We start from the raw sequence: 12,135 nt of genomic DNA, 5'->3' as shown, positions 1-12,135 counted from the left end.
TTATTATTATTATTATTATTATTATTATTATTATTATTATTATTATTATTATTATTATTATTATTAGTGTGGGTGACCTGGCGAAGCCAGGCGCACACAACCCTTCGCCTACTCGTTGTAGTGCTCCTGTGCGCGTCACAACGTTGCATCTCTTATAGTTTTCTTTTAATCAACGTGACAATGCAGTCATGCAAAGAAACTGCAGAAAATGCAAGTCATTGTGATTGCATCAGCTGTGTGGCTCATGGCTCATGATTGGTTCAGCCTAACAGCTGTGAGGCTCAGGGCAGAGGGAGCAGAGAGAGCAGAGGGAGCAGAGGGAGCAGAGAGAGCAGAGGGAGCAGAGGGAGCAGAGAGAGCAGAGAGAGCAGAGGGAGCAGAGGGAGCAGAGAGAGCAGAGAGAGCAGAGGGAGCAGAGAGAGCAGAGGGAGCAGAGAGAGCAGAGAGAGCAGAGGGAGCAGAGAGAGCAGAGGGAGCAGAGAGAGCAGAGGGAGCAGAGGGAGCAGAGAGAGCAGAGAGAGCAGAGGGAGCAGAGGGAGCAGAGAGAGCAGAGGGAGCAGAGGGAGCAGAGAGGAGCAGAGAGAGCAGAGGGAGCAGAGTAATAGTAATAGCAGGGTAATAGTGTAATATTGTGATAGTGTGTAATAGTGTGTAATAGTGTGTAATAGTGTAATAGTGTAATAGTGTAATAGAGTGTATTAGTGTGTAATAGTGTGTAATAGTGTGTAATAGTGTAATAGTGTAATAGTGTGTAATCGTGTGTAATAGTGTGTAATAGTGTAATAGTGTGTAATAGTGTAATAGTGTGTAATAGTGTGTAATAGTGTAATAGTGTGTAATAGAGTGTAATAGTGTGTAATAGTGTAATAGTGTGTAATAGTGTAATAGTGTAATAGTGTGTAATAGTGTATTAGTGTAATAGTGTGTAATAGTGTGTAATAGTGTAATAGTGTGTAATAGTGTAATAGTGTGTAATAGTGTAATAGTGTAATAGTGTAATAGTGTGTAATAGTGTATTAGTGTAATAGTGTGTAATAGTGTAATAGTGTGTAATAGTGTGTAATAGTGTAATAGTGTGTAATAGTGTGTAATAGTGTAATAGTGTAATAATGTGTAATAGTGTGTAATAGTGTGTAATAGTGTGTAATAGTGTAATAGTGTGTAATAGTGTATAATAGTGTAATAGTGTAATAGTGTGTAATAGTGTAATAGTGTGTAATAGAGTGTAATAGTGTAATAGTGTGCTATGCGACTTGCGGGTTGTGTCATTGCACTCAGTAGGGATATCCTCTTTCATTGGTCTATGTTGACCACTCCCCCAATCCTTAGGCCGCGCCCCTTTTTTGTATCCTTTGAACCGTTTGTCATAGAGACTCGCAAGAGACCCTCTCCCGTTGGCCGGCGGTGCACAGGCGTCACCCACACTTTCACAATTTCCCCCGTGCGGAATTGTCTAGTTATTATTATTATCTTGTAGACCAGGCCCATTGCAAGTTGCTGTACTCTGTCGTCTACTCTAAGCCATCCTAGGTTGTCAAAATGGGCAGGGGTGAGTTGGGTTTTACGAGTAAGGTCAAGCAGTAGTCTGTCCAGTTTGTTTTGTGATGTTTGTAGTAGGGATGCACCGAATATTCGGCCGCCGATAATTATCGGCCGAAAATGGTCAAAAAGGCTCTTTCGGCTTTCGGCCGAAAGGGTTTTAGCACCGAAAATATATCACAGAATGTCAAAGAACAGGGACGTTCGTAACCTACCTAACGTGTTGTTGTGATGACGTAATCAAAACGCGGCTTCAGTCATTACATGCGCAACGTGAGCTCTTCAGTCCTGCGTTCTGCAGCCTGTGATAACTCCTCTTGGGACTCGGGAGGCGCGCTGTTTCTATGTAAACTCTGCACGCAACGCGTCCAATAAATGCATCTTTAACATGCGGTTAAAAACCTTTTTAATTAACGTTAGCGTTAAGCTAGCTAACTAGGCTTCCGGTCCTCTTTCACTCGTCTCTCTTAAAGCTACGTCATCCCCCGCTAATAGTCACGGGAGATGTAGTAAATACAACAGTCCTTCCATGTAGGCTAGAACACCGTGAATTATGACAGTAGTTCAAGTTTCTTTATTAGTTGTCATACAAAAATACAGAGTACTTTTATTTAAAATGCTTACTGTAGCCACTACAGTAACATCATTAAGTCTGCTATAAGCTATTCTCCCTCTCATGTGTGCAGATCTTTATGCAGTTTTAAAGCACATTGGCTTTGTTCTGAATGCACTTTGTTGTAGTTATCCTACAGAGAAAAGAAAATGCACTTGACTTTAATGCACATTTTGTTGTATGCAAAGAGAAAATGTTTAAATTGTACAATCTTTCAGCAGTCAGTCTGGAATTAATGTATGCATTCAAAAGTGCTGAATAAATGTTTTATGGACCCATAATAGTGATTATTAATATTATTTAAGTTAAGTTTTGCCATAATCATGTCTTTTGTCATAATCAGGTAGCTGAACAAAAAAAATACATTATATATATATATATCTATTAATCATTTTCGGCCTTTCGGCATTCGGTTTTCGGCCAACTGTTTCCTATTTTCGGTATTGGTTTCGGCCAAGAATTTTCCATTCGGTGCATCCCTAGTTTGTAGTCTTGTTTTTAGTGCCTTTGAGGTGCTTTGGTACCATGAGGTGCAAGCATAGTCGTAGTACCCTTGAATGAGTACTCCTGTTAGAGTATTCTTGTTTACCAGAGAGGAGATCCGGTACAATAATCGTGTTCGTCGTCATGCTTGCTCGGACGTCAACATCAAGAGGGAGGGCTATAGGGCTTCTGCCAGGGAAATCTGTGTGAAACATTCATCCTCATGGGGCAAGATGAGGGATAATGTGGAACGCTTTTGTTTGAAGATTTTATTAGCAGTTCAATGACAGGGCTTCATTGTTGTTTTTGTTTTTTTCCATTGCAGATTTCCAGCTCTGACATGCCCAAAAAGAAGATGGATGGTATCGGGTGGAGCTGGATGGTGTCCCTTGTACTGCTGTGCACGCCAACAGAGGTAGGATGACGGGCACACAGAAACGGCACAAACAAATACACAGTGTGCAGTCAAGCGTACTCGGCTTTAGAAACAGTATCTCAATTATATTTGGACATTATGTCAGAAGATGTGCACTACCAAGAGTGTGTGCATCATTTCCCAAGCTGGCATTCATAACATCAGTTATCTAAATGATGTCGAATGCACCAATAGAGTCAACTGAAAGCCCATTCCTATGCCTATTATCTTCTATTATCTCCGCCAAGGTTGGTCTGTCTGTTTGTGAACAAGATATCTTAAAAAATTATGGCTGGATTGCCATAAAATATGCAGTGCACATTCATGACCCCCAACGTAAGACACCCATCAATTTTGGTGTCCCCATGACCTTTCCTCTACAACCACCATGATCACATCTCCTGATCTGTTAGTCCTACAGTCACAAACATTATACCATCTTGGGAGCAATTACCCTTCCCCAAAGGTCCGCAACCTGGGTGTTATCCTGGACTCCACCCTTTCCTACCAAGCCCATGTCAGTTCTGTCACCAAATCTGCCTTCTTCCACCTCAGAAACATCTCCAGAATCCGACCATCACTTCCGACTCCACAGCTGAGACCCTCATCCATGCCTTCGTCACCTCCCGCCTGGACTACTGCAACGGGGTCCTGTCCGGGGTCCCAAGCAAAACCCTGGACAGCACATCACCCCCACCCTCATCCACCGCCACTGGCTCCCTATCAAATCCTGCATCACCTACAAAACCCTCCTTCTCACTTACAAATCCCTCCACGCTCTGGCACCTCAGTACCTCACTGACCTCTTCCACCCCTACACTCAGTCACGGTCCCTGTGATCCACGGACACTGGTCAGCTCTCCATTCCCCGAACCAGACTGCGGACCTTCGGGGACAGAGCTTTCAGTGTGGCAGCTCCCACCCTCTGGAACTCCCTCCTCGCAGAACTCCGCAACGCCCCAACTCTGGACTCATTCAAAAAAACTCCTCAAAACCCACCTATTCAACTTGGCCTTTAACCCCTAATTTCTCACTTTGTATGTTGTGTCTGTCCACTATGTTTGTTACTTTTGTTATTCCCCCCCCCCCTATGTAAAGTGACCTTGGGTCTTTTGAAAGGCGCTATATAAAACGAAGTTGTTGTTGTTGTTGTTGTTGTTGTTGTTGTTGTTGTTGTTGGTGGTGTTGGTGTTGGTGTTGTTGTTGTTGTTGTTGTTGTTATTATTATTATTAATGATCTGTAATATTTCATAGGCCAAACCATATGGCCGCTAGATCCTATCAAGTTTAAATTAAATGCGTGGTAAACAGGAAGTGATGTGTTACATTTTCCATAAACTTCCACAAAAATAGCATGGTGTTGCTATTTTCACAAAACTAAATACATTACGATCGACGATCGACACAGCTTGTCGATCGTGATGACATTTGAAATGTCCCTTTGTGATATGCTACCAGTCCATGCCAGTAATAGGCAACTCTTGTCTGTCATGTTATGTGTGAAAGTAAAGTGGCAATAAAACGAAGTATTATAACTAGAGCTGGGCCGTTAACGGCGTTAACATGCTGCGTTAACGCTATACTAGTATCGCGCGATAATATAATTAACGCATTAATCTAAAAAAAAAAATAAAAAAATTAGATTTTTTTTTTACCTTTATTTACCCAGGGTAGGTTCGCTGAGCACAGATGCTCTTTTTCAGGAACGCCCTGCTTCACATTCACACAGTTCCATTCACACCTGGGAGCTGCCCAGTACAACCACAGTTGACACCATTGGCCACTGAGCAACTCCACTGGAGCAGTTGATTCAAGCCATGTCACATAGTTCAAGTTTGAAATGATTCTTTCTGTTTGCTCCTGAGAGTGTGCTAGATACTGTACTGTACTGGTAATATTATTTATTTGTGTTAACTTCTGAATAAAACAACTTATTAAACACAAGTACATCTTATTGAACACTATTTTGATATTTCATTACCAATTATCATAGCAAAACAGCTTTTTCAAACAGTCTGTAATGCATTTTGGAAACGGGAGATGGGCTCATGGTGTAATGGGCCACCTGGCCTGAGAAACATAAGGAGGAAAGAAAAAGTAAGGACTTACTTCTGGTCATTATTTGGGTAGAACACACATATTTTGAATGCCTTTGGCAGTTTATTTTAATTTTTTTATCCATTTTAATCTAGATTAATCTAGATTAAATCCAGGATTGCAGATAGATTAATCTAGATTAAAAAAATGTATCTATGCCCACCTCTAATTATAACATTGTTTTGTTTTTTTTATCCACTTTTTCTCCCATTTTCTATTTTTCTCCCATCCCAATTTCGTATCATCCAATTCAACCCTCCCCTGTCTCTTTCCTCCCACAAGCTGGCTGCAATGTGGACTAAGTCATACATAGCACGAGTCCCCTCCGATACTCGAGGTAACAGCAGTCGCATTTTTCACTTGCGCGGCGCGATCTTTCAGCGTCAGGGGTCTGCGCTCTGGAGGGGCGCCGCCCCCATCGCTTCCTGATTCTACTGCGCAGGCGCACCAACCGACCTGTAGGAGTCGCTGTCCACAACGCCTGATCCCCACCCATCAGTTTCCCACCCCCTAATACTGCCAATGTGTATTAGTACGGACGACCAGCTAAACTGAAAGCAATGTGGAGCGCTGGGCTCGAACAGGCGAACCCAGCGTCTCCAGTATTCGTGGTGAGCGCCTTGCCTACTGCACCACGTAGCCGCCTAAGTGGCAACATTGTTAAAGGAACACGCTAACATTTTGGGACAGTGCCAGTTAGCCTTCGGGAGAGGTGTTAGTTGGACAATGTCTAGGCTAAGCAGCACTGTCCGCTTCCATGCATTGTGCTAAGCTAGGCTAACGTGCAGCCAGATAGCTTTCTACTGAACGCACAGAGAGGAAACTGGTATCTATCTCACCACCACTTCTCCCTGTTGCCATCTGGGAGGCGATACAGGGCCTTCAAAGCCCGCACCTCCAGTATGCAGAACATCTTCTTCCCGAGAGACATCACTGAACTGAACAATTCCCCCCCCCCCTATTGCCACCACATCTACATCTACCTCACTATAATATATTCTTGTATGTGCAACATGACAGATGTTGGGACATGAGCAGTAATGGTATTCGTTAATGTGCATTATTACATGGCGTTTTCACATTCGCCGAAATGCTTGCTTGTGATTGGTCAATAGCGCTCGTCAGAGGTCCGATATTACTCGATAACGGACCTCTGCCGAACAATAATGACCGCTGTGTGCAGCTGGACCAATCAAGCCCACTACACACACTGTATCAGTGCTGCTCAGCATATGCACAGCTGCACTCAGTCATGCAATCAGACCACAGACCTGCCGGCTGCCGATAATAATAATCACTTTATTTGTGCTGACAGAGCCACAGAACAACTGCATCTGCATTTGATCTCGTCTTGTCGATGAATTAGGTATATTGTTAGTAAGTTAGGCATGTAATAAGCGGGATAATGTTTTTTTTTATCAAATCTTTTGTATTATTACTTTACATGAAAACAAGACAACACAATAACCATAATAACAATACACAGAACTTCACAGGGAGATAACAGAAACAATAATAATAACAGAAATAACAGATTATAAAAACAGAGTACAACATTTTAAATTTTAAAGGGGTACTATCTCATAAATGGCCTTTCCCAGTATTCAGCACCGTTTCCCGGCCGTGTGGCTCTATATTAATAAGACTTATGTCTCTAATTCTTATATTGGCGCATTCTTCCAATTCCCCTCACAACATTCACCCTCACCGAACTGAGTTATCTCAAAATGTGCATATCAGTGATGTCAGAGATTTCCCAGCTGCATAACAATGTGGCAATTCTCCACTTGCACAATCTCAAAGTAGCCATTTCCGGCTGACTTCCGGTTGCCAATGGCACATCCTGTCCCATCCAAATACATTGGTTTTAGCTACTTTTCTCCCCTTATTTAAACAACTTTGTCGTCACAGAGAGGCAATGAAACGTTTGTATTATTATAGTATAGAATGTATTTAATAAGCAAACATTTGTCAGCAGGGTTTTTGGGCTGTATTTCATGTAAAAACGTTTACTGTTAGTTTCCTTGCTCAGCCAGCATTAGCTAACAGAAGCTAGTGGTTAAACAGGCCGGATTAGCTTTGAGCTAACTATCTTTCCCGACCCATGTATTCATTCCATTCTAAACATAACGTTAGTTTACAAAACATGTCCCGTCTATATAACGTTGAGGAACAAATTATATAGACGGGTAATGTTTTGAACAACTAACGTTATGTTTAGAATGGAATGCATCGGCAAAGATCCGTTAGCTCAAAGCTATTCCGGCCAGTTTATCAACTTCCTGTCATTTAGAAATATGATTTTATAGTGAAAATCATTACCAAAACGTCCGGAAAAACCTAACGGGAGCATTATAGACGGTCATACAAATGTACAAATGCTATAAGGTGGCAAGAAATGCACTATAAACAATACTTTGCGGCGTCGTTTCTTGCGCTAGCCTCTTGTTAGCCAGCATTAGCCTTAATAGCTTTGAGCTAAGGATCTTTGCCGATGCATAAAGTATTGTTTATAGTGCATTTCTTGCCACCTTATAGCATTTGTACATTTGTATGACCGTCTATAATGCTCCCGTTAGGTTTTTCCGGACGTTTTGTTAATGATTTTCACTATAAAATCATATTTCTAAATGACAGGAAGTTGATAAACTGGCCGGAATAGCTTTGAGCTAACGGATCTTTGCCGATGCATTCCATTCTAAACGTAACGTTAGTTGTTCAAAACATTACCCGTCTATATAATTTGTTCCTCAACGTTATATAGACGGGTCATGTTTTGTAAACTAACGTTATGTTTAGAATGGAATGAATACATGGGTCCGGAAAGATAGTTAGCTCAAAGCTAATCCGGCCTGTTTAACCACTAGCTTCTGTTAGCTAATGCTGGCTGAGCAAGGAAACTAACAGTAAACGTTTTTACATGAAATACAGCCCAAAAACCCTGCTGACAAACGTTTGCTTATTAAATACATTCTATACTATAATAATACAAACGTTTCATTGCCTCTCTGTGACGACAAAGTAGTTTAAATAAGGGGAGAAAAGTAGCTAAAACCAATGTATTTGGATGGGACAGGAAGTGCCATTGGCAACCGGAAGTCAGCCGGAAATGGCTACTTTGAGATTGTGCAAGTGGAGAATTGTCACCAGGCCACACAGTGGTTGGAGCCCAGCCTCAAAACGGCTTAAGATCTTGAGGTAGAAAAACACTGCTTTTGAGTACTTGACTAGAAATACAAAACAATGAACCTTTTTGAAAAACAAAAACCTACAGAGATGTTCCATAGACTCACAGGAACCGTGTAAAAGTGCCCAAATAGTGAAGAAATAGCAAAATAGCTCCTCCCAATAAAATCCCCCCTGTTAAAGTTAAGAAGGACAACACAAAAGACAAGACAAACAAGACATTTCCTCCACCCCCTCCCACGAGACCGCTGGACTCCCCCGGACAAGCACCCCAACCCGCTCAGCCGCACACGGCGGTTCTGACCCTTTCAGCTGCTGCTACCCACAGTTCAATCCCAGCCTGTCCCACCCCAATCACCCGCGCCGTGGATATCTCAAGATAAATCACATCCATCAGTGTTAGGGACCAGTTAATCACTGTGAGCTTCTCAGGCTCCTTCCATCTCAATGCTATCAGCTTCTTCGCTGCTGTGACGCCTGCTAGGATAACCCTTTTTTGTTGTATGGACGCGGGTAGTATTGTTATATCGTTCAGGAGTAGTGTAACAGCTGTGAATGGGATTGTTAAGCCACATAGATCTGAAAGTTTGTCCGTTACTGACCTCCAGAAGCGGGCTACTGGTGGGCAATCCCAATACATATGCATATAAGTGCCAGTGGCCCTTTGAGAGCACAAAGTGCACCGAGAGTCGGTTACCAGTCCCATAGCAAATAGCTTCCTAGGTGTAAGATAGGTCCTATGAATATAATTAAAATTAATTTGCTGGTGATTGGGGTTGCAGGAGGACAATGCCACATTTGTCCAAACCTCATCCCAGTCAAACTCGGGGTCCAACTCCGGGATATCCCCACGCCAGATTGTATCCAATGATAAATTTGTATACGTAGATTGAATTAAGAGTGTATAAAAGTCTGAGACAAACCCTCTGGAGGCTGTCCTGTCCACTATGAGCCTGAGGAAGGGGTGTGGGTGCAAAGCTTGAGCCCACGGCACGCCATGCGCCCTCAGCGCTGACCTTAGTTGAAGGTAAAGAAAGAAGGACTCGCCGGGAAGATCATAACATTCTTTTAAGTCCTGAAACGCTCGAAGGCCGTTCTTATCATAGATATCCCCCAGAGTATGAACTCCCCTCCTTTGCCATTGAGGAATACTAACCGGTTTGTGCCCAACAAGTAGTTGCTGGTTATTAAAAATTGGAGAGTCCAGGTGCCATGGGCATTTAACCGCACACAACTTCTGTACATTACGCCATGTTTGGATCACATGAGTTATGATCGGTCCATATCTTAGTCGGCATTTTGAAATAGGGATAGTGGAGTATACTACATCCTGTAATCTTAGCGGTGAGACCGCCGCCGCTTCTAAGGAGCGCCAAGATACAGCATCTACAGGGTCTAGCCAGCACATCAGAGGTCTTAGTGAAAAGGACCAGAAATAAAGCTTAAAATCATGGATTGCGAGGCCCCCATCTTGTTTCCTACGTTGAGTGGTAGCTCTTTTGATTCTCGGGCGTTTGTTATTCCAGATAAACTTAGATATCATCGATTGTACCTTGCGCCAGTGGTCTATTGGAGGGGGCAGGGGGAGCATTGAGCTAACAAAATGTATCCTAGGCAGGACATTCATTTTGATTCTGGAAGCCCGGGCCTGTAAAGAGTTAGGAAGGGACGACCATCTATCTAGATCCTGGTGTATTTTATCATAAGTACCCGTGAAGTTGTATTTAGTAGTTTGACTTAGTGTGGGGAATATCTCTATGCCTAAGTATTTAAAATGTTCCACTATGGGGATATCAGCTGGTAGTCGCACCGCTTTGGCCAGCTCATTAAGAGGTAGGCAGGCTGATTTGTTCCAGTTAATCTTAAAGCCTGACAATTTACCAAAGTCGTCGATTATTTCCAGTAATTTTGTGGCCGATTGGGAGGGGTCATTCATAAAAATCAGTAGGTCATCTGCATAGAGAGCAATTTTCTGTGGTGTATTATTGATCATTATGGGGACGATGTCCTGATTGCCTAATAAATTGGGCCAATGGTTCGAGGGAAAGCGCGAATAGTCCTGGGCTCAGAGGACAACCCTGTCTAGAAGATCTGGAGACTGGAAAAAGTGTGGAACAGTTTTTGCCTGTCAGTATCATCGCCGACGGCGAGGCATACAGGACTTTAATCATATGAATAAAACTTTTTCCAAGTCCCATAACCTCAAGTACCTTCCACAGGTATGACCATTCTAGTCTGTCAAATGCCTTCATGGCATCCAAGGACAGAACTGTGGCCGGAGCTGTATTGTCCTTACTGTTATCGATTACATGTAACAGACTCCTAAGATTATCTGTAGCCAGGCACCCCGGGATAAAACCAGTTTGATCGCAATGTACCAGTACCATCATAAACTTCTGGAGGCGGCGGGCCAGTACCTTGGCAAACACTTTTAGATCGGCCCCGAGAAGACTCAAGGGCCTATAGCTACCACAGTCATTGGGATCTCTATCCTTCTTGAGAAGTAAAGAAATCAATGCCATGTTGACATCTCTTGAGAACTCCCCTTGTTCGATAGCGTAATTGATCATATCGAGCATCAATGGACCCAATTGGTCCCAGAAAGCTAAATATACCTTGGGTGGAATCTCATCCCAGCCTTGTGCCTTACCCCTCTGCATTTCAGCAATCGTCTCCCTAAGTTTCATAAGAGTGATCGGTTTTCCCAGTTCCTTAGCCTCTTCCTCAGAAATGTGGGGTATCTCAAGCCCGCCAATGAACGATTCAAATTTAGAATTATCTAAATCAACCTCTGAGCTATATAACTGTGAGTAAAACTCTTTAAAAGTGTCGTTGATCTTTTTCGAATCAGTAGTGACTGTTCCCTGTCATGTCTTGATCGAAGGAATATCCGAGAAATGATCATTCAAGCGTATTTTCATTGCCAGTAGATGGCTAGGCCTGGAACCATGAAAGTAGTAATTTTGCCTTGTCCTATGTATTAAGAACTCGGACTGTTGTTTAAATTGGAGGCGAAAAGTGTGACATGACCTCTGATAAATCCCTTTAATGCGTTCCACAGGACCCTAGGGTCTTCGACTGTGCCGACGTTGATCTGCAAGAATTCAACCAGTTTACTTCTGAACTCAGTACAGAAATCATCGCTTTTTAATAAGGTTGAGTTGAAAACGCCATCTGGGAGCTCTAGTGGAGAGCCTGCCAAATGTTGCTATAAGGGAAATCCCCTTGTGGTCTGAGAGAGCTAGGGGAAACTATCAAAAATATTAGGGGACGCGAATGCATAGTCTATTCGAGAGAAGGTTTTGTGTCTGGCTGACAGGTGCGAGTAGTCCTTGAGGGTGGGATTGGATATGCGCCAGAGGTCTGCGAGCCCAGTGTCCTGGGCCCACATCCTGAGGGCCTTAGAGGACTGTTTTTGATCATGTGTTTCAGAGGACCCGGACCTATCCATCTCTGCATCCCAGCACGCATTAAAATCGCCACCCACAATGAGAGCGTATCCATTAAGTTCCAACATATGTCTTGTGATTGTTTTATAGAACGCTGAATCAAATGTGTTAGGGGCATACAATGCGATTATTGCTATCTTCCTATGAGAAAACTCCACTTTTGCTATAGTAATCCTCCCCTCCGTGTCCGACCACACATCCAGGACTTTGATATCAAGGTTACGTCTTGTAACTATAACGACTCCTTTTGTCTTATTGTCGGCTGAGGATGAGAAGATAACATGATACTGTCGATTTGCTAGTCTCGATACATCACTCACCAATAAATGCGTCTCACTAAGGAGAGCAATGTC

At 42.9% G+C, this 12,135-nt stretch overlaps 1 protein-coding gene across 3 annotated transcripts in view; it reads left to right on the top strand.

Moving 5' to 3' along the window:
• calcrla (calcitonin receptor-like a) overlaps window positions 1-12,135 on the top strand; it is a 272,188-nt gene that overhangs the window by 202,040 nt on the left and 58,013 nt on the right. For all 3 annotated transcript variants that reach the window (XM_084309817.1, XM_084309818.1, XM_084309816.1), the window contains one exon: window positions 2,961-3,050. In XM_084309817.1, coding sequence (XP_084165943.1) covers window positions 2,976-3,050 — 75 coding nt within the window. In that variant the 5' untranslated portion in view covers window positions 2,961-2,975. The remainder of the gene's footprint in view (window positions 1-2,960; window positions 3,051-12,135) is intronic.

This window comes from Notolepis coatsorum (assembly GCF_963971535.1).
Source record: "Notolepis coatsorum genome assembly, chromosome: 3".
NCBI lineage: Eukaryota > Metazoa > Chordata > Actinopteri > Aulopiformes > Paralepididae > Notolepis > Notolepis coatsorum.
Note: the sequence above shows the minus strand (reverse complement) of the source record. Positions and strands in the feature narration are given on the sequence as shown.